The sequence below is a fragment of the Oryx dammah genome, unplaced genomic scaffold, assembly GCF_014754425.2.
Source record: "Oryx dammah isolate SB20612 unplaced genomic scaffold, SCBI_Odam_1.1 HiC_scaffold_7, whole genome shotgun sequence".
NCBI lineage: Eukaryota > Metazoa > Chordata > Mammalia > Artiodactyla > Bovidae > Oryx > Oryx dammah.
In genome coordinates, this window is record NW_024070191.1 from 12821021 (window position 1) to 12848905 (window position 27885).

Genomic DNA, 27885 nt, shown 5'->3' on the forward strand with positions numbered 1-27885 from the left:
ACACTATACTACGGTTTTTTTAAGTGTGCAACAGCATTATGCCAAAAAATGCATATACTTTAATCAAAAAATACTTAACTGCTAAAAATGCTAACCATCATCAGAATCTTCAGTGAGTTATATTCTTTTTGCAACAGTAACCTCAAAGATCACGGATCACCATAATAAACATTAATAAAGAAGCTTAACATATTGTGAGAATTATCAAAACATGACACAGAAATGTGAAGTGAGCAGATATCACTGAAAAAATAGTGCTGATAGACTTGCTCCAACAAGCGTTGCCCAAACCTTCCATACGTAAGAAATGCAGTATCTGCAGAACACAGTAAATAGAGATCTGCCCGGAAATAAATGGACACGGTAAATTCAACTTTTGCTTTTAAGAAATTTCTGGATTTTTTTTTCCTGAATATTTTTGATCTGAGGCTGATTAAACCTGCATATGTGGAATCCGTGATCACCGAGGGCTGACTGCCCAGGATACTAACCCCTAGGCATATTCACAGATGTGACGTAACAATGACATGTGCACACGCTGTCCCTTCACTCGTGCCCGACTCCCTGACTCTGTGGACTGTAGCTGGCCAGGCTCCTCTGTCCGTGAGATTCTCCAGGCAAGGATACTGGAGTGGGTTGCCATGCCCTCCTCTAGCGGATCCTCCCAACCCAGGGATCAACCCCGCATCTCTTACATCTCCTTGCATTGACAGGCGGGTTCTTTACCGCTGGCGCCATCCTTGCCAAAAGGGCTCACAACTCATTTACAGCAACATAAAAATCTTAACCTATATTGTCCATCTTTAACTATCTGTACTGATTTTTTTGTCTACCTACTTTTTGTTCTAAGCATTTTACAGCAGAGGGTGGGGGGTTTCGAGGAGATAGTAGAGAAAAAAAACTGAAGAGAGTAAAGGAGATTTAGAGAAAGAATGTGACAGGAGAAGAGCAGGAAAAGCCAGACTGGAGACTGGAGGATTCTGGGAGGGAGGAGGGCCTGGGACTGGTCAGGTTGCTGAGATGACCTGTCGGACAGCCACACCTGAGACGGGAGCAGGACGTGCTGGGGAGACAGAGGGGAAAGAGAGCCTTCCTGCGTATCTCATTTCTGATCCATGGAGACGCATCACCCATCAGCCCTGGGGAAGGCACACGGCATCAGTCCCTCAGTCTGTTCTCTGTGCATTAAAATACATGCAGTGTCTCTGGAAAAGGAAATGGCAACCCACCCTAGTATTCTTGCCTGGAGAATCCCAGGGTCAGAGAAGCAGGCTCCTCTGTCCATGGGGTCACAAGAGTTGGACATGACTTAGAGACTAAACCACCACCACCACCTCCTGTGGGAGTTTCCTCCCAAGAGTTTTCCTGGGGTTCTGATAACACATTATGGTCAGGTTTTTATGTTGTCTGCCAGGTTATGCTAGATGGAAAATAAATAAATAAATAAAAGAAAATACACACAGCGTGCTTCACAGACAACCCGGAGACAACAGAAACAGAGTCGATCACATCATTATAATATAAAAATGAACATACCTCGGCATGGCAGATTCTAAATACGATTTTAATAATGTTGGCAAGGAGCCAAATTACAAATGCCCCAGAATCTGGAGTACAGAACCTCAGAGACAAAATAAAAACTCATAAAAATAGGAGAGTCTTTTAAAACGGTCATAATCTTTAGGATAAAGAAACCATTTTCTCAACGAAGGTACTGAGCGCATTTAATAAGAATTAAATGAGATTAAAGACAAGGTGCACTGTGACCCATTCCCCAAACGGCGGTGACTAGGAAGGTGAGATTCGTGTTGATGATGAAGGCAGGGCGCCAGGCACACATAGGAGCTCACGTCACCAACAGACCTGGACGAAACGGAAACCTGCTCCCGTTTCACTGATAGGCGAGAAGAGGGCAGCCTTGGAAATGGACCCTGGTGGCACGTGGGCGGCAGGTGCATGCCCACACACACAACCCACCACCCGGCAGGGTGGGGACCTGGGGCGAGGCAGGGAGACAGGCCGCCTCCTCCAGTAGCAACTCGTTACTCAGAGACGCTAAGGTAAGAGCTCTGCATCCCCCACAAACCAAGAGTGAGAAGCTGGAACAACAAGGGTCCCCAGCCCCTAGAGGGACAGGGTGCCACCACCCCGGGGATGGCAGGACCGCAGAAGTGGAGAAAGAACCCCCGCCTCAGCGACGCTCATCACCCGTCAGGATGAAGGTGCACCCCCTGCAGGATTTCTGGGTGGGTGGGGGCGTCCCCTCAACTCTCCAGAGCAAATGTCTAAATGCTACTGTCCTATGGGTCTCTCTCTTCCCTCCGAGGCCAGATGTTCAGGCAGGGTGTCTGCTCATCCCAGAAGGAACACAACCGCAATTATTTGTTTGTTGCCAGCATACACGGTGTTGAAGAGTGGCTGTGAAACAGTGGATGACACACGGCTGACCCCCTTCTGCAGAGCCACCGGTGAACCAGGAGACCGGAGACCGGAGGGGGCGGCGCCTTTACTTTAAATCCTAAATCAAGAGTTTCAACAGATGCAGATTCCATGAGACTGGAGAGGGAGTCGGGAAGACTTGAGGTTTTATATTCTTTAGATGTCGACTTTGGCCGTCCCAGCTATTAAGAAGTTATGTGTAACTTCAAGATGAGACGCATTAGCAGCTTCTTAGAAGAGGATAATCCCAATCTTCGGGAGATTTAATGAGATGGCACTCACTGCAGCTTCTGACTCGGTCTGCTGTTAATTGAATCGAAGTCAATGACAATCTGGCTGCACTTTGGTATGAATTTCCTAAAAGTAAGAAACAAAACATAGAGAGACATTATCCAGTGAGGAGTTAGAGCCATTTGTTTACTTTGGCTTAACCTACATTTTCTGCAGGGAGGGAAAAAAAAAATTCCCTGGGATTCACTTGATATTTTATCTCTATAGGAGCCAATTAGAGTGCACCATACCGAGAGAAACACGGACAGGAAAAGACTAAAGACAAAAAAAGATGCATGGGGTGGCTTGGTTTGTGTGTTTGTCAGCTGGCTGAGTTCATGAATTACTGGGGAATCAGAGGATTTCTAACAACTTAGCTGCACGGCATGACATCCGATGACTAGTTTCCCCACCAGATTTATCTTATTGTTTAGGAAATATATGCAGCCAACCTGCAATCGCTCTAAAGCAAAAAAAAAAAGAGTACGTTTTCTTTTGCTCTTGTGCATAGCCAAAGTCAGCCAGCTCTAATGAACAGTCATTTTAAAAATCATGTTCTATAAATGCAGAAGTAAAACAAACTCAAGATTTTTTTTCTCATTAATGTATCTTCTCAAAAAGGTAAAAAGAACATACTTGAGAACTAAACGTATTCTTAAAAAATCAGTAAACAGTAAATATCTAATTATTGTTGTTTAGTCGCTAAGTCGTATCTGATTCTTTAGCAACCCCATGGACTATAGCCCGCCAGGCTCCTCTGTCCAAGGAATTCTCCAGGCAAGAATACTGAAGAGGGTTGCCATTTTCTTCTCCAAGGGATGTTCTCAACCCAGGGATCAAACCTGTGTCTCCCGCGTTGGCAGGCAGATTCTCTGCTGTTGCTGCTGCTTATTTAGCTGCTTCAGTCATGTTCTACCATACGACCCCATGGACTATAGCCCGCCAGGTTCCTCTGGCCATGGCATTCTCCAGGCAAGATACTGGAGTGGGCTGCCATGCCCTCCTTCAGGGGATCTTCCCAACCCAACAGACTCTATACTACTTGTAAATAATTTGTGTCTCATCAGGCACAATAGTCTAAGAGATTCATTACATATAACCTACATCCCTAAAGAATCCAAAAGGTTAGCCATGTTACCAATTATAAGGACCCTAGTTGTGGACCACAGATACTATAAAGGAACATCTTCAAGAGTTTTCAGTCTAAAGGAAGTTTCTACCAGAAACCAAAGGTGGTCAGACTGACGTGCAAGTAACATGTACCTCCCAATATGTGCATAGCAAAGAAAAGCATACAAATCTCAACAACTTTAAATCCCAACTTAAACTATTCCTGTAAGAAGAATTCCCAGCGCTCCAACCTAGCAGGTTACTTGCACCTTAAATTTTTTTATGCCAGAGTTGTTATGTTACATCTGCAAAATTTAGAAAGGTTTAATGTTAATATAACAAAACATGTGAATTTTAAAATTTGTCACTACCAGAATAATTAGTGCAAGCCCTGGGAAGCCATTAACATTAAAGTGTAATCATTACACCATCTTCCGATATTTCTGTCACTACCCATTAAAATCGACCCTGAGGATAATCTTTAGAGCCGTAACTCATCATGTTTAAAAAGGTGCTTCCTGTATCCCGACAAAACTCTAACCCTCAAAAGATACACATACCCCTATGTCCACAGCAGGACTATTCACAACAGGCAGCACATGGAAGCAGCCTAAATGTCCATCGACAGGTCAATGAACAGAGAAGATGGGGCAGACATACACAGTGGAGTGCTGCTGCCGCTGCTCCCAAGTCGCTGCAGTCGTCTCCGACTCTGTGACCCCATAGACGGCAGCCCACCAGGCTCCCCCGTCCCTGGGATTCTCCAGGCAAGAACGCTGGAGTGGGTGGCCATTTCCTTCTCCAATGCATGAAAGTGAAAAGTGAAAGGGAAGTCGCCCAGTCGTGTCCGACTCTTAGCAACCCCGTGGACTGCAGCCTACCAGGCTTCTCCGTCCATGGGATTTTCCAGGCAAGAGTACTGGAGCGGGGTGCCATCGCCTTCTCCAAATGGAGTACTACTCAGCCATAAAAAAGAATGAAATGATGCCACATGGATGCAACTAGAGATGATCAAACTATGTGAAGCAAGTCAGAAAAGAGAAAGACAAATACCACACGGTATCACTTATATGTGCAGCCTAAAATATGACACAAACATCTACGAAAGAGAAACAGATTCACAAACATACAGAACAGTCTTGTGGTCGCCAAGGGGGATGGTGCTGGGGGAGAGACAGAGTGGAGTGTGGGGTTCGCAGACGTAAGCTTTCATACATGGAATGGATAAACAACAAGGTCCTACTGTGTAGCACAGAGAACCATAGTCAGTATCCTATGAAAAACCATAAGGGAATATTAAAAAAAAGAATGTGTGTGTATATATATGTGTATAACTGAATCACTTTGCTGTACAGCAGAAATTAGCACAGCATTGTAAGTCAACTACGCTTCAATTAAAAAAAACAAGAGGCTCCCAAGTGTGGCAGTCAGGCCTCCCAGGCAGAAATCAAACCGCAGACAAGGTCAAACGTGTAGTCTTCCTCAGGCTTTTCCCAGTGCCTTCTCCCCGCAGTGTCCCTCACTCACCTGAAGGAGATCCCGGCCATTTCAAACATGAGCCTCGCAGCTGTTGTCTCATTGCTGTCGTGGTATTTATCAGACATGAAGATAACTTCTTTTATACCTTAAAAGGCAACGATGGAAGAAATCTCATTGTGGGCATGCAGAGACACTGCAACAGGCATGTGGACAGGAGCCCTGGGCGAGTCTGACGAGTCACGCTTCCTGAGTGGACCGGCACACTCCGTCCAGTTACTGACACCTGTGTCTGCTGCTGTCAAATACACAGCAGCGGACGGATTATATGTCATCTGCCCTCCAGTCTTTATGGATTTTTTTTTAATAAATGCAAAGTGAAAACATGTCAAATAGTCAAGCCTTGATCTGATTAACAAATTTTCTTTACTGCAGGCAATCGAATATTCTTTTTTTCACAAAGCAATGACTCCTTAACTCAAGAGGCTAGTGGGGATGGTAGAGAAGGCTGGCACAATCAAGAGATGAGGACCAGTGTGCTGCCAAGTAAGACTCTGTAGACCAGTTCAAGCCAGCAGACCAGTCCAAGACAAAGGGCCCATCTGGTTTCCTTCCCTGTCTCACCGGGCGGTTCAAGCACGAGGGCAAAGAGTCTGGACGGCACGTGACAACCGTCACCCACTCCTCCAGCAGCCTCGGAAGCTGCTCTTCCCACACACCCACCGTCACCTCTGAGCTTGAGGATGGCGAGGAAACTCGCAGAGGATGGTGCGCCACCAGTGAGGAAGCCCACGACGTTCCTTAACGGAGACTCTAGATCCTGAATCCCCCAGACCCCTTCTGCTCAGAGATCCATGGGCTTGTGATAAACAGCCCCGTTAAAGCACACATCTGGCTAACATGATAAGTCTTTAAATCTCAAGCCGAGAGCTTTATGGAGATAAAGTGTAGCTGAATCTGAGATGTGACAGTTTGAAAAACGTGAAATATTCAGCACACAATGGTGCAGATTTGTGGTAACCGTAACGTGAGAAAAACCTGAAGTCGGACCATTTGAGTCTTAACGACGTTTATATGTAGAAAGATGTTTACGTCCCAAGTATCTACCATATATTAGAGGCAAATTAAAATTTCATGTAGAGACTCCCAGCTGACCTTGTTTCTGACAGAAGTTCACTTCTCTCCCTCCCCCCTAATCTATGCACAATATGTCAGAAAATGGTAACTTGACAGTAATTATATGCAACGCCTGTGTTGTTTTTTGGCAGCTTGCAGTTTAAGAAGTTGCAAACTAAATTAAAAACATGCTAAGAATCACAGAGGATGCAATTAGTCTTAGAATACCTGGCACAGTTCAAAAATAAAACGGGAAATACCTTGCAAAGTTGATGGTGCAATTAATCCAGATCTAAACAATAGCGATTTAAGATCAAGCACATCTGCACTGAGCAGGCAGAGATGCAAATGCGACAAATGGGACGGCCTGGGTCCTACCTGCCTGGATGATGAGCTTAGCACATTCATTACACGGGAACAAGGCGACATACATGGTACAGCCTTTCACGTCTGCTGAGTTTTTGTTCATAATGGCATTCAGCTCGGCATGGCACACTGCAGATTTGAAGGAGAAAGAAAAACTTAAGACTGCAAGCTCATGAAGAATTTGCTGATAGTGTTGAGGCATTCCACTTGCCCCTCTGAAATCACGTAGATGATAGACTCGATTTTTCAAAAATTGATTACAGATGGAAAGTACTGAAAAACAAGCACCGCCTGGACTGACGGGTTGGCGATGAGCAGCGAAACTGTTGACCGCAGCAGCCCTGGGCCTGTCGGAACCTAGAACAGCCAGGAGGGGCCAAGGTCAAGTGTCTTCACCCACCCCATGCAGAGCAAGAGCTCACGGCTCCACGAGACCCTGGGGATGGAACTGCCAGCACCATTTGTGTGTTGATAAGCACACGCGGGGATATTTGCCGGAGCCATTAAAAGGGCAAAGAGCAATTTTAAGAGCAAAAGAATCAGGAAGTGAAGCTAAGCATTTCTGTCCCCAGGGATCTGCTGCTCCATATGGTTCTCAGTCCACACACCCCCAAGAAAAAGATCAGCGGATAACCACGAGTTTGTCACCCGAACAAAAAACATCCATCCACTTAATGACCATGGAAAGTCGACTTCTTGCTATAAAGGTCAGTGACCCCAGTAGGTGATCTGAGGGCATCCCCAGGCTTGACTAAGTCCAGGGTTAAGGAGGCCCCCTCCTCTCCTGTTCTGCACCTGTTGCAGCCCACCCATCTTCCCAGCTACTTGGCGAACTGTTCCTATCACCTAACCCCACAGGGCACTCCTGGGAAGGAGCTAGAATCCTTCCCCACTGGGCTCTACGCCAGAATCCTCGACCTGCTTTGTCAGGCTGCTGTATTGCTTTCTAATAACATCACTTAAGTTTCTGGCTGCATTATCTAAAATTGTTCTCCTTGTGGTTGTGATTTGCAGACTTGTCTGCCCGGTTGGAATCCCCCTGGGAGGACACACCCACACCTGAACGCTGATGGTCTGGGGTGTGGTCAGGGCTTTGGACTTTTTGAGATTCTCTCTGCAGACATGTTGAGGAAACACTGCCTTATAGAATCCTCTCATATCTGCAGGGGGACCCAACACATTCCAGGCACACCAGTGCTAGGTAAATGTTTATTGAATGAATTACCATCTGGCCCTGGTCCAAATCATACAAAAGTCCTAATTCTTAATATAGGGCCTTCCAAGGTCTCTCCCTCCGTCTCCAACTCATCCACCTTCTACTACCCTGAGCATCTTCTTCCAGGAGCATTGAGGCTGTAAAACTAAAAATGCTGCTTACCAACCGGTTCTACAAGATCAGGTCAGCAGCTGTGTACCCCAAAAGGAACTCAGGACACAGCACAGGCGCAGGCACTCTGGGCTCTGGGAAAGCAGGCGGAACAGGCCCTTAGACAGTTGGAGGCATCTTTCAGGGAAAAATCAGGTACCGATTGCAAGAACATATTTTGATGAACCCGAACTCATGAATCTTCCCATACTTCAGTTCAGTTCAGTTCAGTCACTCAGTCATGTCCGACTCTTTGCCACCCCATGGACTGCAGCACAGCCAGGCCTCCCTGTCCATCAACAACTCCCAGGGCTTGCTCAAACTCGTGTCTGCTGAGGCCTGATAGAGGCCATGACTAAAATAGGCCGGAGCAAGCATCCCGGAAACAGCTGAGACACTGCCCAGGCAGGATCAAAATTAATTACCCCCGACGGGAGGACTCAGCCTGTCAGCATGCTCCCCGTAGCCTGGTCTGTGCCAGTCGGGACGAGGATAGAAATCTCCTAAGAAAGCCCGCGCGCGCGAAAATCTAGCCAATTAGTAGATGCAAAGAAACCCTTGTAACCAATCCAACCTTGCCAATTCCCTGTCTTTGTCCTAAACCTATAAATACTGCTGTAATCCAGGGCTCGGGGCTCTGGCTCCACTCCACTGTGTTGGATGTGGCCGGGGCCCTGGCTCGAGCTGGCAATAAATTCCCTTTTTGCGTTTACATTGCCGTGGATGTCTTGTTCTCTCAGTTCTGGGGATTTGGACCTTGGGCATAACAATGTCCAATGAGTCGGTGATGCCATCCAACCATCTCATCCTCTGTCATCCCCTTCTCCTCCTGCCTTCAGTCTTTCCCAGCATCAGGGTCCATTCCAATGAGTCAGTTCTTTGCATCAGTGGCCAAAGTATTGGAGTTCCAGCTTCAGTGTCAGCCCTTCCAATAAATATTCAGGACTTAGGAAAGCACTAAACTCATTAACTGAGATACCTATTCCTCGCGACTGGCTTATACTGATGGCACAAACTCCTTAGCCAAAATCATGTATACCTTGCTATCTCTTCAGAGCCGCTCCTCTGACCTACCTGAGAGGCTGAATCCTGGGCTACAGTCCTTAGTAAAGCCCTGAATAAGCTCTGAATAAGAGCTCTTACGATCTCAGTTTATCTCAGTTTTTCTCAGTCGACAAGGCCTTAAAACAAGAGAGGCCTGAACTCATGGTGCTCATGTATTTGAGCCAGGGCATGCTTGCTTGATCAATGCACTTTTTTGTTTTTAATCAATGCACTTTTACTCTGGCTTGGACAAGACACAGACCCCGCTCCGCTTCCTCCCCAGGTCTCCAGTTTGGGGGGGATGTCCTACGTGTCCCTGCAAACGGCAGCAACTCTGCAATGCTGCAGGCAGAAAGCTGACCAAGGGCCTCTTTGGAGATGTTGAGAGGCACTCATTTTAGCCTATGAATAACCACGATTTAGCCGCCTGTGGAAATGAACAGTCTCTGGCATTGTTAAGAAAATCTAAAGGGGGAAAAAAAAGCTGTGTTTCATCAGATCACAGCCAGTCAGAGAACAATCCTCGCTGACTGCAGAGGGACCGGAGCCGGCTCCCCGAGGCTCTGTGCTGTAAACCCGGGGTTGGGGGATGCTCCGGGCCCTCAGGGCACTGGCCTGGGAGGGGCCCTGTAGCCTCATTTCCCTCCCGGGTGACCAAGATGTTCCCTAGCTGATATTAACACTGCTCAGTGTTAAAAACAATTAGATATAATTGTTTCTTTTACTTGCCCCTTGAGGGCAGAGCCCGGCCTTTCAGGTTCTCGGTAACTCCCCCAGAGCCCAATGTTATGCCATGAACATAATGGGTGTTAAATATTTACTGAATGAATAAAGGAGGGAATTCAGATTCCAACTATTGATGGGGACATGGGGGAAAATACAGAAGGTCCTCTTAAATTCAAATATCAAAACTATGCTTTCCCCTCTAATGACTGTTTTTTGATGGTGCTGGCATTAATATTCAGAACTGCAGTTTCTGAATCTGTTAGGAAACACCAGGATATGGTCTTCTTTTGCCTCTCTTAAAAACAGTCACATTGAAACTACCTTCCTCTAATTCATTGGAGGTAGTTTGGGGCAAAATTTAACATTATGTCTGGACTCATTAATGAAAATTATCACATGAAAGAGCATCCGACATCCCTGTATCAAGGGTAGTTTATAGAAGTAATACACAGGACTATAAAACAGACTTCCTGTCTCTTAACTACAAAAATCACAGAATGGAGAATACAGAGCTTCTTGTTAGAGAAACAAGAGGTCTCCCGGGCATTTAAGCGGTTGAGTGCTGGGCACACGTGAGTAAAGGAACAAGTCACAATCCACCATCCTGCATGGTCAAAACCAGACAAGACAAAAGCGAAACCCAGGCGTCCCACCCACGCTTCGCTGCCCTGGCTAACCCAACCTGTGCACCCCTCCAAATCCAGATGCATCCAACACCTGCCCCAGCCACTGAACTCTAACACCTGCTTCTCGAGCCTGCATCTGAGGGTTGAGGGGAGAAGCCCCCCATCCCCGCCCCTGGAAGCACCTGACACTCAGGGGCCCCCCTGTGCTATCAGCCTGGATCCCCGGGTCTGAAAGTCTACCGGCCTGGCTGACTTTTTAGCTCCGCCGCCTCCAGTCTCGGTGGCCCTGACCCTCGTTTCCCCTCCAAAACTGCCCTGGCAAAGTTAAGTAAGTTCCTAAAAACTGTTCTGGGTATAACCTTTATTTGCTGGATCGCCATGTAAAAAGTTTAAGAAATACTAGCTCATGGAAACCTGTTGACCTCTGTAACGTGCCAGTGTATACAGTTCAGTTCAGTTGCTCAGTCGTGTCCGACTCTTTTTGACCCCATGGACTGCAGCACGCCAGGCTTCCCTATCCATCACCAACTCCCAGAGCTTGCTCAAACTCATGTCCATTGAGTCGGTGATGCCATCCAACCAACTCATCCTCTGTCGTCCCCTTCTCCCTGCTGCCTTCAATCTTTCCCAGCATCAGGGTCTTTTCAAATGAGTCAGTTCTTTGCATCAGGTGGCCAAAGTGATTGGAGTTTCAGCTTCAGCGTCAGTCCTTCCAAAGAATATTCAGGACTGATTTTCTTTAGGATTGACTGGTTTGATCTCTTTGCAGTCCAAGGGACATGTATATAACCAACTATTAAAAAAAAAAAAAAAAACCTAAGCCCTAGGGGGTAGCATCTGCCAATTTCTGTGGTAGAAATACTCCCCCGGGGCCAATTCCAAGCTCCCAAAGTGATTATCATTGCGGAGAGATGCATGGAGGAGGCTGTGCCCACACCCCGCCAGGCAGCCTCCTCCTTACCCGAATCCAGTCCCTTTCTGGCTTCAATCTCTGGGTTCCCTGCTCTCCTGGACCTAATTCTCAAGCCCTCTCCCCACACCAGCCCTCTCAGCATCACCAGACCCTGTCTCTGTGGGTCTCTGCCCTGCTCTCAGGCTTCTGGGCATTTCCCAAGGTGCAATCCTGCTCTTTGGTTTTCCTCCCACAATGGTCGACTTTGAGAATTCATCCATTCATAGATTCTCAGAGAGCAGATCTACTTGCAAAACACTGAAATCTACATTTCTAACCCCAATTTCCCATATTCTCCTCAGACTTCTTCTTTAGGGGTTGGCGTGGGGGCGGGGGGCTGAGTCCACTATGGTAAACACTCTGCAGATATCTGATGACACTAAGTTAAAGGATGCCTTTATCTTTTTGAGTGTTGGCATTTCTATGATGTAGCTTAAGAAGAGCTTCAGCTGGAACTACAAACAGGCCTGAGCACAAAAACCAAGCAAGGAGGATGGTTCTGTTACTGATCTCAAGATGAGCCTGGTTTCCACATTCACTGCGGGCATCAGGACCAAGTATTCCAAAGAGACACAGTGTCTAGGAAGTATTCAGAAGACAGTTAAATTGTTACACACACACAAGACTCATTTTCTGTTTACCCAGAATTACTCACCTATGGCTGAGCAATAAGCAAAAGAAGTCTCCAAATACTACATGTATATTTGTTAGGCACAAAGAGTGACACAGAAACCCTCACTGATTCTCAACACTGCTAAAAAGGGAAAGAATAAAATGCTGAAAATATCAGACTGATGCTTCCAAAAGTTCTTGATTGCTAGGAGAACCTCTGTTTCAGGTAATTATAAGACAATTCATATGCTTTGGTCTTTTTTCTTTTATATTACCGACTGTCAGAATTCAGAACGCATTAACCTTGGCCCACTGAGAAGAGACTGTATAATTAGAAAACTGTATTTTTCAAATTCCCTCTTACTAGGGCTTGATTAATCCTTACTGTCTCGTGTAGGCGTTTCTCTGGAAGTTTGACAAATTAACAGGATATATTCCATCCTTCGTTAGATTTAACATTTTATAGATTTAACTTTCATCTCGTTTGATGTAAGACTAATACAATATCTATTTTAGACAGTAGCATTATTAAGGTTTACTTAAATTTTTTTTAAAAAAAGAAGCCTCAGAATAAAGGCTAAACAACTGCTAATTGCTTCACAAATAATTTGATAATGTGATTCTAGCCCAAACCAATCATCACGTGGCTGCTAGGACGTGAGGGGAGCTACCGGGTCCTGATATAATTTGGGGTCAGGAAAATGAAGTTTCTATTCCAGTTGAACTCTCCAGGTTATTTAAGATTCCTTCTCGTTAGTAGTACAGGATTTTACTTGAAGAAAATGACTTTCAAGGGCCTGAGGGCTATTCTGCCAAGGCTGACCTAGAAAGCGGGACAGGCTGGGGAGCAAGCAGTGTCGGGGCGAGTGAACGGTCCAGACGCAAGGCACCTGTTGAATTCAGCCTGGCCCGCCCTGCCTTCTGCCAGCGCTCCCCAGGCTGCACTGGACAGGCCTCGGTGTCTCTGGGGACACTACTGGGCCCCTGACTGATAGCCGTGACATTTCTTGGGGCAGCGAGGCCACCCAGGATTAAAGTAAGGACAGTCTGTCTCGCTGCCAAGACAGAGGGTCAGGACTCAGAACCAAGAAGGGTGTGCTCAGGGCCAGAAATAGGTGGGAAGCTTCACCCTGCAATTAATAACTGACACAAAATGGGGTGCCAGAGTTCAAGGTTGATCTGTGCATTAAAAAAAATAAATAACTCAGTGTTAATTCTTTCAAGGTACTCCACTTCTCTTCTGATGACAGAGCTTTTTTGGCATTCCTTCTGGAAAGCAGGGTTTGTGTTTTTACTGCTGGTGTCATAGAGGGAAGCGAGGGGTTCACCCGGGTCCGTCTCTTGGAGCAGAAGCACCCGCTGACCCCCTTGGACACCTGACGGGGGGCTTCCGCTGAGGGGTGGACGTGTGTCCACTCCTCCAACAGATCCATGCAGGGGCTGCTTCCCTGCTTCAGGAGTTAAGACAGAATTTCCACTACCTGTTTCTTAATTATTGAAGGATATCCTGACAGGGCTTCATCCATCACCACCAGCCTCCAAAGGACCCGTCCTTCAAGTCAGTAATTGAACAGTAGGGGAGCCTGCAAGGTGAAGCCCTCCCTTGGACAGGTTCACACTGCTGTATTTAAAACGGAATGCCAACAAGGACCCGTTAAAACTCTGATAACAAATCCAGTCGCTGCTTTGCAGATGTGGAAACTTCACGGACGCGAGATGAGACACAAGAGTGATGAGGAGTGATGTTGTTCAGAGCAGGGAACTCTGCTCAATACGATGTGCCAGCCTGGATGGGAGGGGAGTTTAGGGGAGAATGGATACATGTGTATGCATGCTGAGTCCCTCCACGGTCCACCTGAGACCATCACAACATTGTTAATCGGCTATACTCCAATACAAAAGAAAAAGTTAAAAACAAAAACAAAAAGTGACTCCCTCCCTGCCTGACCACCCCCCAGCACCCCCACAAAGGTTATAAACTGTTCGTTATCCCCCAAATCCACAGCAAACATAGCTACAATTTGGCTTTCAACAACATCACTCCTCATCACTCTTGTGTCTCATCTCGCGTCCGTGAAGTTCCCACATCTGCAAAGCAGCGACTGGATTTGTTATCAGAGTTTTAACGGACTGGAGGTTAAGGTGGATAGGGGAAAGGGAGAGCCAACTTAGAAACCCGCAATTATGTCGTGTCTTTAGAAAAAAGTGTTGGTCGCTCAGTTGTGTCCGACTCTGCAATCTCATGAACTATAGGAGGCCCCAGGCTCCTCTGTCCATGGAACTCTCCAGGCAAGAATATTGGAGTGGGTTGCCATTCCCTCCTCCAGGGGGATCTTTCCGATCCAGGGATCGAATCCAGGTCTCCTGCATTGCAGGCGGATTCTTTACCATCTGAGCCCTCTTCTCAGGGACTCTGCCCCCCCACCCCAACCTGCGAGTTCTGTGACCCTCTGCATCCCATGAAGCTCAGCCTCCTGGCCTATGAAAATGAAAGAAAAGGACCTGCCTCTGAGACCATCATGCATGCAATGTGTGCAGCCCCAAAGGTGAACTTGGTGAACATCAGCGCCTGCTGCCCCTTCCTGAGACCCGTCGCTGCCCACCTGATACCCTGTGGCCCCCAGCTGCTCAGCAGGGCAGGCAGGAGGGGAGACATCTCTTCCCCCTCCGTCCCCTGTCCTGGGCCCTGTCCCCTGCCCCCTTCCTCTTGCTGAGGCTGCTGGCGAGCAGCTCAGGGCACCCAGGGGAGCCACTTAGCCCCAGTGGTAGTGCTTAGGGCTAAAGAGACTTCTGACTGTGGTGTTTCCATTACTGATAACACAGCCCCGGGAACTCTAATTACGCTGCCTCCCTGTGTGCTAAGGGCACACAATCAGGTCAGAGGGAGGAGGAGCTGGAAACGCTGCACTTCACCGCTGGGTGAGCCATGCCCAGCTCCCTTCTCACCATGCACGTGCAATGCAGACTCGTCTGATGCTGAAAAGGTACCGAAGCAGCGCAGGGAGAATGGGGACGCGCATCACCATTGGACAGCATCGTGATACCAACAGTCAAGCTCCCCCACTCCCATCCAGGGTTAACAGCTTTTAAGGGTGAACTGGGACTGACCAGTGGGCACTGGACCGGGAGTCATGACGTGGGTTCTATTCTGCCCCAGCTCCATCAGGCATGCCTCCTCGGGTGACATGCTGATCCTGACTCGGCCGGAGGAAAGGGGGCTGAACTGATCATTCGAGATTCCCGGGTGAGACCCAAGCTCCTGTCCCTGCCCCATACTTCCCGGGCAGCTCTCAGCCCCTCCCAACACAACCACGCCTCTCCCTACTCCCCAGTATCCATGCCACCCCCACGCCTCTCCGCCACGACCTCTGCTGTTGTTCAATCGCTCAGTCGTGTCCGACTCTTTGTGACCCCATGGACTGCAGCACGCCAGGCTTCCCTGTCCTTCACTATCTCCTGGAGCTTGCTCAAACTCATGGTTACTGAGTCAGTGATGCCATCCAACCATCTCATCCTCTCCCTTCCTCTTCTCCTCCCATCTTCAGTCTTTCCCAGAATTGGGGTCTTTTCCAGTGACTCAGCTCTTCACATCAAAGGTGGCCAAAGGATTGGAGCTTCAGCTTCAACATCAGTCCTTCCAGTGAATATTCAGGATTGATTTCCTTTAGGATGGACTGGTTTGATCTCTCTGCTATCCAAGGCTCTCAAGAGTCTTCTCCAACACCGCAATTCAAAAGCATCGATTCTTCAGCACTCAGCCCTCTTTATAGTCCAGCTCTCACATCCATACTTGACTGCTGGAAAAACCATATAGCCTGGACTATATGGACCTTTGTTGGCAGAGTGATGTCTCTGCTTTTTAATACACTGTCTAGATTAGTCATAGGTTTTCTTCCAAGGAGCAAGCATCTTCATCTTTTAATTTCATGGCTGCAGTCACTGTCCACAGTGATTTTGGAGCCCAAGAAAATCACGTCCCCACCTGTAACTCCAGGAACCGAAGGTCGGCTGTCACAGGCTCTATCCCCACACAACGTCCTCCCCCATCACTAAGCGATGAGCTTGGGGACCAGCCCTCTCACATCCCTCATCAATCTCTCTCTCTCTCCTGGAGTATTCCCATCTGCAAGCAACTATGTGCTGCAAAAACAGACAGACACCAGACCCTCCCCTTGGTCAGACGACATAAACCTCTCCCTTGCCGCATCCCAGCTCCCCAGCTGGCCGTCATCCTGCTCTCTTCCCAGACATCTCAAAACCGGATCTCCATCTGCTCTGCCCACTGCCTCACCTGGTGTGTGCCCTCCACCTGCCTCCAGTGTACCTTCAACCCTCCCTGCTGCCCGGAGCTGCTCTCTGCAGTGTGGGCATGACCCCGTGGTGCTGAACCGCACGGGCATTTTCCCACCTCCCTGGCCCTCTCGGCAGCCTTTGGTGTGGCTGCCCCTCACTCCTTCTGGAAACATGCTCGGTGTGCTCCCTAACGTCACAGTCCTTCCCTGCAGCCCCTTCCGCTCCCATCAGCCTCAGCACCCGTGGCTCCCAGGGACACGGCCAGGGCCCGGCCTCTGCGTGCTCTCCCTCACCCATCCCCATGAAGTCACCCCAGGCCAACAGGCCACGCGGACTTCACCCTCTGCTCTCACACCCACCCTACAGACCTCACACCCTCTCTGGGAGCTCCCATGGACGCCTCCAACCTCACGGCTCCAGATTTCCCTCACTCTGACCCCAGACCTAGGTCCTGGGACCAGAGCTCTTCCCATCCCTCAGCACCAGCCCACCACCCCATCCTTACCTGATGGGGCCCAATGAATCCTTCAGATCTCCAGGTAACGCTCACTTTCTCAAAAAGAACATTCAGCAACATCTGTTTATCCCAGTCCCATCCACCTGCTCTGCTACTAGTCTGCCAGCTCCTTGAACACAGAGACCACAGTCATTGTTTACTGCTGTTGAGTGCCTAGCACAGAATCTCCCGTAAGTATTTGCTGAGTAAATGAATAACTATAGGTGAACATACGTGGGAAGACATCATCTATTATAAAATACAGTTACAATTTTTTAAAAAGGAAGCAAGAAGCCTCAAGAACTCAGCAACAGACCACTCAAAGTGATACAAGACTAGAGGGCTCATTAGTACTTATTTCAACTTCTAGAAAGTTATAATTCACTTGCAGAAGGAAAAAGGACACGGAGGAATTCTGCTTCTCTTTCCCACCTAAACTCAAAATTAATGGCATTTTGAACAAAGTCTTTTAATTGCAGAATTTAAAAATTCATGCTCGGTTATCTTATTCAATATTTTAAAGTTACTGCGGCATCTATCATTTGAAAGAAGCACAGAGATGAAATTTCACACCTCCACTAACTGGCCAGGACCCGTGCATCAGATGGTTAGAAGACATGAGCAGGGAGAAGACGGGCACGTTCCAACCCCCAAATTCTCCAGTTACCATGGGATTTCCTGAAGCCAGGCCAGTATCCATGTTTCCATAAACACCACCAGATGGACTGACTCACAGGACTCCCCAGTCCCTTCTTTCTCTTTGGTCTTAGAATCACCTCTTGACTAAGCATGTCTCCTCTCTTCATATATTTTCTTGTATTTACAGATGGGATGGAGTAGGAAATGGCAACACACTCCAGTATTCTTGCCTGGAGAATTCCATGGACAGAGGAGCCTGGCGGGCTACGGTCCATGGGGTCACAAAGAGCTGGACACGACTGAGAGACTCAAGCACGCACACCCACGTGGGGTCTTCTTCATTGCTGCCTGCCAACCTTTTTTTCATCTGTTTGTGGATGAAACACTCTTTAACTGTCCCCTCCTGCCTGTGTGTACCATCTCCATCTGGTTTATACATCTCAGAACTGGAGCAGACTTGAATCGCTGGAAGCAGGGGAAGGTATAAAGCCTGTTCTCTATTAATTTGTCCACACGCACAGATGCATGTTCCTCTGTGTCGCTGCCATCAGCAGCCGTTTGCTGTAGCTCTCACCCCAGATGCTTCCAGAATGCCTTAAAAAAAAAAAAAAAACCCTAAGCAGAGAAACTGCACCCTGATTAAATACAATCAAAGCTATATTGTTTAATTTTTCTGGAGACGTCTAGAACTGGCGGAGTCCTCAGTAATCACTTATTTCATAAAGATATTGGGACATGAAAGTCAAGTTGCATATCTGACAGCCCACAATCCCCCTGGGTTTACACACACCACACCTGGAGCCCAGGCTCTGGACAGTCAGCCTAGGAGGATTCTCTCGTTTGAACCTGATAATTGTCATCTTAAGCACTGTGCAGCTTTTCTTAGCCAGTATGCATCTTAAAGGTTTGCACAGTCCTATGCAAATATAAAACAATAGTCCCTTAAGAAGCAGAAGCAAAAAACAATATAAATATTTGCAAAAATCTCTAGGAACCAAATTTTGGTGTGTATTTCTGGGAGAAAATATGTATCAGTGACAGCATTAACACAGTTTATGAAAGACAGAGTCTTGATAAAAAAAAAAAAAAAAAAAAAACTAAAAAAAAAACCTTAACAATTCAGGCCAGTTTCAGAACAGATCAAACAAAATCAGCATAACTGACACAGAATAGATCGATAAAGACCCCGAGGTTCATCAGAGTCAGCTGCTCCCTGTCAGCACACTGCCTGGTCACACAGAGTTTCTAAGCAAAAGCTTATCAGTGTAGAGAATTAAAGAAGTTATATTTATCATTCAGATAATTAATGGGCTGGTACACTGACACAGCCTGAACGAGGCTGAATGTGGCCCTGAAGGTTTATAGAGGCTATTAATCTCTCAGCAAGCCTTTTATTTAGAGACAGTGAGAACTTTAGCCTGCTTCCTGGTCATCACTTTGGAAATCACTAACCTTGAATTATTTTAAGTTTTATTATAAACTTCCATGAAGTAAACAGACTCTTTATAACCGAAGGCCAATATGTGTATTTTCATGGGTAGGTTTGATCTCATAGATGAGCCTTTGAGCTGTTCCTACATTGCCTCCACAGAGCCAGGTATTAGTCATAGTTACTATACATCCTTTCTAGATACTCACAGTGAAATAGTAATCTCCTGCTCTTTGAAAATAATTAGCCCTGAATTATAGATTAAAATGTGTGGTAATGAGACTTCCCTGGCAGTCCTGGGGTTTAGACCTAGCCTCCCACTGCAGGGAGTGCAGGTTCAGCCCCTCGTGGAGAAGCTAAGATCTCACAGAAAACATAAAAACAGAAGCACTATTGTAACAAACTGTATGCAACAAATTCAATAAAGACTTTAAAAATGGTCCACATCAAAAAACTTTAAAAAAGTGTACAGATAAAAGTCAAATAAATGAATAAAATCATGATTTGTTCTTTCCTAAGGACATTTTATAAATGTTTATAAACATTTATACCTGAAAATGAAATACACTTATGTTAAGCCGGTTAAATTTCAGGGGGAGCCTCATACATAAGCCATTGTGTTTCCCTGTTTGTCTAAGACTGTACATGGTTGAAACCCAAGTTTGCCCCTCTTTTCATAAGAACGATCTCCTTTACTTCTTTACTGTAAACTTGCTCCAAGGTTTTCCATTGATTACACTAGTTATTTTGTACAAAGTCCCTAATTAGACCCACTGTCAGGATACGAGTGCTGGATGGCCAGGGCCAGGGGTCGGGGGGTTGGGGGCTGCCACCAGTGAAATTAGAATTCTGCAGGAAAAGAAACAGCAAGTCATCAAATCCATGGATCTGCCTAACAGAACCAGAGGGCATTCAATTTCAACCAGCTGAGGGAACAAATTTGATCTTAATTACTAAGAAGCTCCTACAAGTTGTGAGGAAGCCACAGCTTAAGAAGGATCAGCCTCCTAAGTTCTTGATAAATTAGTTTCTCAAGACTAACCTTTTGGATGCCAAAGAAATATATCACGTGCGTGGCAGTAAGGAAAATGTCAGTGTTCAAGGGGGTAAGGTAAACGGCTAAGGAAATCACGAAAATGACATCTATGCATGCTTAACAATATGCTAAATCTGAAAAATAAAGATTACATTTAAATATAAAATTGAAAGAAGAACTGCCACATACTGGCAAAACTGTTTCAAGCTGCCATGTTCAACTCTTGCCTTAATTAATTCCAGCACTTTCCTTCCCAGCATTATACCCTTTTTAGAGTTTTTCTGCAGAAATATGAAGTGACTCTGGAAAAAGCCCCACATCGCCATGTTTAGCGGATGCATCAGAGAACAGGGCTACCCACCCTCTTGGGACATCAAGACTATGGTCCCCTCCATGATGAAAAGGGCAAAGCAACAGGCAAAGCAATCCTGGCTTCATGATTGACCGGGATGGGAAGAGGAGGCCAAGCAGACATGTGCTTCCCCACGAATCCCTTCTCCAGTGGGAACCAGCATGGCAAGAAAACCCAGGCAAGCTTGATGTGCATGAGGAGCTCCTTTACAAACACAAAGTTTAACAACGGCTCCTAAGAAAGAAAGAAGCTGATTTCACGCCAACACTTGGTCTGTAAACCATGTCATCAAAATCGCTTATGAAAACCCACAGAAAGAGCGATCTCTGCATTACCACAAGTATTTCACCTCCATTTTATAAAATTGGTATTTTGATTAAATGTGCTTCACTCTGATGAATTCCACAAAGAGAAACGAATGGAAAATGTCAGCTGAATTTTTCATCCTGGGGTTAGCAACCACCCCCTCATGAAAATCAAAGCCTTCCAAAGGTTTTTACCTGGTAAATTAGATAAATCTGCTCCTTCCTGGGTTTTTTTTTTTTTCTTTGTCATTCATGTGAAAAGGTGTCACTATAATAATGCTGATTTCTTCCTGATACTGTTAACTGACATCATACTATCTTTTGGATTTTTCGGGAAAGAGATGAGATAAAAGGCAGTTTCCTTGGCAGGGGGAATTTTCATTTTCCATATTAATACTACATTATCATCAAATCGTTTCCTGAAGTTTTGATCCTAAGCCTGGAAGAACAGAAACACCCTTTAAAAATGCCTCTCCAGAGACCTGGCCCAGAAGAAGCCCCGTCTTCCTATTCTGACACACGTATTCTGTGCTTACCTCCTGTCCACAAAGTGTCAATCAAGACTGGTGACTTCCAAATTTACAGCATTAATAAGGAGAATTACTAAGTTGTATAATTCACTGGTAAACTTAAACAATTCCCAAGCTCCCCTTTGCAGCAATGTGAAGGCACACCAGGTGTATATGGCTTCCTACCCCGTCCTAGATACAGGCCACCAACCACCTGAGCATTCCACCTCTGGCAGGTCGTTTCATGGAAATCTCTATTTGTTCAAGTGCATAGTGAGAAGACGAAAATGGGAGGCCCACTGTGCCTCGATCCACCCATTTCGGCAAAGCTGAACTCCTGTGCCTCCCTGCAGGAAACACAGAGCACCAGCCCCAGCATTAGATGATGTCACCCGCCTGTGTGGTGTTGTATTAGTTACTTAACGTTTCTGGGCCTGCAGATTCCTAACCATGAATGATGTGGGCAGCTTAGACCCTGTGGGCATGAACCCCAAGGCACCAGTGAGGTTCTTCCAGGGGTACAGGACCACAGACTGGCAAACAGACATCCAGCACTTACCTACACTTTTTCCAAACATGTACAAATGCTGTTCAGTAACGTTCAGATTAATGCAAAGTATTACTGATAAACAACTCTTTGTCATCATGGATTTTCTGACTCAAAAGATACTACGAAAAAGTATGACCTCACTTATATATGGAATCGAAAAAATAAAAACAAGGTCACAGGTACACAGAACAGATGGATGGTTGCCAGAGACGGGAGGTGGGTCAGAGAAACAGGCAAAGGGGGTAAAAAGTACAAACTTTCAGTTATAAAATAAGTCCTGAGACTGTGATGTACAGCATGGTGACTGAAGTTAATACTACTGTACTGCACACTTGAAAGTTGCTAAAAGAGAAGATCTTATAAGTCCTCATCATAAGAAAAAAAACAATTTTCTGTAAACGTTATCAAATATCGGTATGTATGAATCATCATGTCATATACTTGCAACTAATCTAAGTGTGTATGTCAATTATACCTCAGGTTTTAAAAAAGATACTAATAGTTTAACTAGCATTATATAGGGGTCTTGGAAGTGTTTGTTTTACATTTAAAAGCGGGTCCCATATAATCAGTTGTTGTCCTTCAGCTGCTGAGTCGTGTCTGACTCTTTGTGACCCTGTGGACTGCAGCATGCCAGGCTCCTCTGTCCTTCACTACATAATCAGAAGAACTAGGAAATCAGTGGTCTAGAATCTAGATCATCTCTACAGCTCCTTTATAGGGATGGACACATCGTCTCTCCTTCCTGAAATAGCAGTCCACCAGGTTAATCCCACACAATTTCAGACATTGTCATTTATTTTGTCATTAATTTTTTTAAATCATAAAATGGAAAAAAAGAATCTGCAGTTTAGTCAGTTATCACCAAACATTTCTATTACATCCAAGGCTACCTAAACATTTACTTCTCTGTGGCCCGAAACCCTGAAAAAGACGGGAACTGAGTATATGGTTTCCAGCCAGTCATAGTTGTTTAGACTTAAAGCCCATCTCCGCCTATGTTACGATGGTAGTAATACTAAATGCCTCTTAAAAAACCATTTAATACCTTCTCCGACTTTTATGGTACATTGAATTACAAGCTCACTCTCCTGAAAGAAAACAGTCTACATTCTAACACAGCTCCATGTAAAAATGAATAATTGATAAGTAAGGGGCAAAGAGCTTAGAAAACCTAGAGGTATCACATGAATAGTACAAAATAATGCAGACAGATAACCGGTGCCATGAAACTCAGCAAGCATTCAATAAAAAGCAATCAGAGAAGCTGGACAAATGCCTGTATGGGTTCTCTTTCTTTCCAATTCCTCCTGGAAAGGAGCTCTGAACTTGGACAAAAGGCAAGTGTCTCAGAACAAACACAATCAGCTACTGGAGAGGTTCTGGAAGTCGGGAGTCGGAGACAGGGGGCGGTAAGTGTGTTGCAAAGCCTTGGGCTTTCTAGGTCACTGCCAGAAATGTGCCTGGGGCTCCTGGTGATTGAAGAAGGCACAGGTCCCACTGGGAGTAACCCGTGAGGTTATTCATAGTTTAACCAGCATTATAAAGAGGTTTAGGAAGTTTTTTTGACATTTAAAAGAGGGTCTCATATAATCAGTTGTTGTCCTTCAGTTGCTGAGTAGTGTCTCTTTGTGACCCCGTGGACTGCAGCATGCCAGGCTCCTCTGTCCTTCACTACATAATCAGAAGAACTAGGAAATCAGTGGTCTAGAATCTAGATCATCTCTACAGCTCCTTTATAGGGATGGACACATCATCTTTCCTTCCTGAAATAGCAGTCTGTCCACCAGGTCAAGCCCACACAATTCCAGACACTGTCACTTAACTTTGTCATTAATTGTTTTAAGTCATAAAATGAAAAAAGAATCTGCATTTTAGGAAGTAACTGAGCTTACTGTGAGTAAGCTGAGCTCATGAGTAACTGAGCTCAGTAACCCATGAGGAGCCCTCTACACCCAGGCGACCACTGGCATCTCTTTGTGTAACCAGCCTCAGCACCAGAGACACCTCCCAAGAATCCCTCTATCAGGAATTCAGCACTGTCCCGACTCAGTGAATAAGGGCTGGGGTACTCACACCCTTCAGCGCGGACTCTGAATTCACTGACTCATTTCTGTGATCTTTATATGGGACCTTGGACTGTCCCATGAGAAATCACCTTTGCATGTGCCTACAAACAACGAACCATTTCCCTTCTTTCTTATTGAAAGCACACAGAATCACAAGCAAGAAGACCAAAAGTTTCTAAAACATGTAGGCCCATCTTTCCCGCACTTCACTCCTCTCAGCTGAGGCAGAGAAGGCAGTTTTACCCTCTTTTCCCTGGGACCCTGCCCTTTCTACTCCTCCAGAGGTTTGGGAGTGAAATGAACTAACCCGACTATGAAACCCCCTGCAGCACCAAACTGTGTCTGATTCCCTGAGAACCCAGAGTGCTCCGTAGTTCTCCCCAGTCTCATTCCTCAATTCCTTCTCCACCTCCGGGCACGTTTTTCTTCTTGCCCTGAAACAGCTTAGACGAAAGTTACGGGGCGTATTTAACATGATTAAGGTCCAGGAACGTTAGTAAAAAATACATAAATTCAGCTAAACGGAGACTTGGAGCTCTTCGTGAGGAAAAACTCCAGAGGAAAACCTCACAGGCAAGAGCCAACTTTACCAGAAGGGGCTCACATCACACCTGAACTCACTGCCTGCCTGCACTCATCTCCCGCAAGCACATCTTTCCCATTCGGGTGGCCCCCATCTACGTGACTCCCAGCAGAGGCGATCTGTTCATAAACACAAGTCCACGCCTTAAAAGAAATTCAGCAGCATATGAAGCCCAAGGCACCTCTTCCCAGCATTAGCTTCATATTCTCCAAGGAATTCAAGGAAGAAAAGGATGCTTGCTGGGCCCTCCCAGCTTATCTCTGAAGGGAGTCTCCCTGGGGTTCAGATGGGCCACAAGCATCCTTCCCTAATTTAACGATAAAAACCAGAGGTGGCCAGGCCCAGGGTTGGCTCCACGCATCTGGCTTGCGGTCTGACCCCCGTCCACCCTGGCAGTGCAGCGCCCCAGAGAACAGGAGGAGGCAACCGCGTCATCCCTCACCCAACGCCCAGCTCATAGTGTGTGTCCTGCCTCCCAGAGGTGAGCCTGAGCCAGAGGTCCTCGGTAGGTGGAAATACATGCCGCTCCTCATCAGAGCAAAGCCCAGGCTGGTACTTGGTTAACTGGCTCCGTTCATGAGTCGCCAGGACACAAAAGGCAGGGGCCACCGTGCCCACTTCACAGTGGCCACCCCCAAGGCTGCAGCATTCTGCAGAGACGCCCGCCACCTGCAACGCTGCCCAGCCCAGCCACTGCCACACCTCCACTCCTTGGCTCTCTTTAGAATTTAAGGGAAAAGGGTGGGAAGCTGGGCTAGTTCAGTAGGATTTGTTTTCTTTACTGGCAAGGGAGACGATGCTTTCTGGCCATCCCTGGTATGTAAGCCCTCACCGAGGCCATGCCACAAGCAGGACAGAACACACAACGTGCCCTACCGTAAGGGTACTTGGTATCCAGGATGTTCTCCGCTGTCCTCCTCCAAGGCAAGAGGTCATCGCTGCACCCATTTGGCATCCCATTGTACCCGATGCCCACGATTTTATTTTCTGCATTCACGATGCAGGCACCGACCTGCGGGGAAACACGCCCAAAGGCTTGATGACTTCGAGGGGCCGGTCTGCCACTGCAGAAGCAGCAAATGAGACCAGAAGCCTGCAGAGCTCCAGAATGGGCAGGCCAAGAGCTCTGTCTCCTTGGGGTATGAGAGACAGTGAACAGAGGAGTGTGACAATTTACTCTCTCACAGGAAAATGTGAGCAGGCAGGAATGCTGTGCAAAAGGCAGTAGATTGACTCTGCTTTTCTAAGTTGGCAGGGGTCCCCAAAGCCTCTTCCTTTTGTAATTTGCTCACTTGTGGGCATCTCTGTGTCTATCTGCCAGTGTCCAAACATTCTCCTGCAGAACTCGCTTACCTGGGAATTTGGATCTTTGCTCCTTTGTGCTGATAAGAAGGCCACCGCCATGAAATACTCAGGCCATTCGAGATAGTCATCACGTTTTCTGCAGGGAACTTCGCTCATGCTGGGTCTAGAAGGCAAACACCCAACAAAACAGCAGTCGACAAACACATTTTGGTCAATCTGCTTTCCAATTCGACCCAAGCACACGTCAGCTTTGGCTCTCCAAACTTAAAACAATTTCTATTGACATTTATCAATCAGACATCACAGCACATTAACCCTGGACATTCTGTGGTCTTAAGAAAAAAAAAAATATTAAGTTAACTGTTTCAAAAGTTTGCCTGTGCAGCTGCACCTTCCCAAATATTGTATCTATTTACTACTTTCTCATAGGATTTTTTTTTTTTTTTTGCAAGTTACTACACATGCCGGAACTACAAATCATTCTCATCTTTCACCTCTCTCCGTTATCAAATGATGTCAGCACAAGAGGGCAAGGGTAAAGAGAACATTTTTTGACCATCTAATCTACCCTGCGTGCATGCTAAGTCACTCCAGTTGCATCCAACTCTTTGTGACTCTATGGACTGTAACCCAACAGGCTCCTCTGTCCACGGGGATTCTCTAGGCAAGAACACTGGAGTGGGTTATCTTTTCCTTCTCCAGGGGATCTTCCCAACTCAGGGATCGAACCCATGTCTCTTATGTCTCCAGCACTGGCAGGCACATTTCTTACCAATAGGGCCACCCAGGAAGCCGGATCTACCAAGTACAACCTATTTCAGATACTCTTAAAGGTTGTACATATCAACTCAATGAAGGCTCCTTCTGAATTAACTCACACCCCTCTTACAGAGACTCAAAGAACTTACGTAACTCGCCCTAAATCTGGTGGGATTACTATCCATGCCAGAAGGTTCCATATGACTCCGTCCTAGCTGTGATATTCCTGGATCCCTATCCTTTCCCTTCCCTTAGTTTCCCCAGATGGGACAGAAATTATCCACCCTGAGTAGTGACTCAAACGAAGAGAAACTATTTAGACTCTCGCTATGATTATGGCAAGATTTCAGTAACATTGGGCTACATTCAGGAGAAGAAACTGTCTCCACAACGGGGACAGAGCCCCTAAGTGGGCTAAAACTGCCAGTAAGGGGGAGGGGCCCTTTTGGAGAGGAAAACAAGAGCAAAGAAGCAGAGCAACACAGGAACCGACTTCAGTGAGTCTGGAGAAAGCCTAGGCATCCCGGCTTAAGAAAGGTGAGCATTTCCCGACAGCTCCGCTTCGGGATCCAACTGTGACGCTTACAGCTAGGAGCAGCGCCAGAGGGTGCCTACGACTGGGTACCATCCACTGGGAACCATCCGATTTGTTGTTGTTTAGTCGCCAGTCGCTCAGTCACCTCCCACTCTTTGCAACCTCGTGGGCTGCAGGGCTCCAGGCTTCTCTGTCCATGGGATTTCCCAGGCAAGAATACTGGAGCGGCTTGCCATTTCCTTCTCCAGGGGATCTTCCCCACCCAGGGATAGAACCCGTGTCTCCTGCATTGGCAGGGGGACTCTTTACCACTGAGCCACCGGGGATGTCCCCGAACTCGTTCGTTCAAAGTTTAAAGGTTAGCACCCAAACTCGCTGCGGGGGCCCCGGAATGAGTGCTTACCAAACAAGAAGGCGAAGACGGGAAGGAGAGGGGAACTTAATACCCCGGTTTGGTCTAGCGCTCGCCACCGGTTTAGAAGCACAAGAGGACCACAGGTCCGGGGAGATGCCGCTGGTCAACCGGCAGGGTCACAACCCGCCCTCCTCCCGCCCGGATCCCCGGCCGGAGCCCGCCGCCCCGCTGCACACGTGGCCGCTGGAAGTGACTTCCAGGGCCCCCGCCCCAGGGGCCCCGGCGCGCGCCCTCGGCTCCCGCTGCGGTGAGAAGGCGTCTCGGAGGCCGCGGGGCCCGCCGCGAAAAGCACCGAGCGCGGCCGACCCCGCACGCGTTCCCCCGGCAGCAGGTATAACCGACAGGGGGAGTCCCCGGGGCTCCACGCGCCCGGGCCGCGCCACGTGGCCCGCACCGCCGCCCCCGCGCCCCCTCCGGCCCGGGCCGGCTACCTGCAAGCCAGTGCCCGTCCCCGCCGTCCCGCCGCCGCCGCCGTCCCGCCGCGCGCCCGGGAAGGAAGTCAGCCGA

At 47.1% G+C, this 27885-nt stretch overlaps 1 protein-coding gene across 2 annotated transcripts; it reads right to left on the bottom strand.

Annotated features, from left to right (window-relative positions):
- Positions 1-1496: 1496 nt before the first annotated feature.
- Positions 1497-27885, bottom strand: DCTD (dCMP deaminase). 2 transcript variants are annotated; one of them, XM_040243023.1, is made up of 6 exons: positions 27810-27885; positions 25718-25832; positions 25241-25376; positions 6790-6906; positions 5347-5443; positions 1497-2796 (listed from the first exon to the last, which is right to left on the bottom strand). In XM_040243023.1, exons 2-6 carry the CDS (start codon positions 25823-25825, stop codon positions 2718-2720), a joined length of 537 nt encoding a protein of 178 aa, XP_040098957.1. In that variant the 5' UTR covers positions 25826-25832; positions 27810-27885; the 3' UTR covers positions 1497-2717. The 2 variants fall into 2 exon arrangements, with proteins under 2 accessions (XP_040098957.1, XP_040098956.1); XM_040243022.1 differs by lacking the exon at positions 27810-27885 and having other exon boundaries at positions 25718-26287.

Excerpts from the sequence above, each read along its gene's own strand:
- DCTD (XM_040243023.1), bottom strand. The coding sequence starts at position 25,825 with ATGAGCGAAGTTCCCTGCAGAAAACGTGATGACTATCTCGAATGGCCT. Across the intron at positions 25,377-25,717 it reads GCAAAGATCCAAATTCCCAG|GTCGGTGCCTGCATCGTGAA; the intron begins GTAAGCGAGTTC and ends GTTTCCCCGCAG. Across the intron at positions 6,907-25,240 it reads GGATACCAAGTACCCTTACG|TGTGCCATGCCGAGCTGAAT; the intron begins GTAGGGCACGTT and ends TCAAATCTGCAG.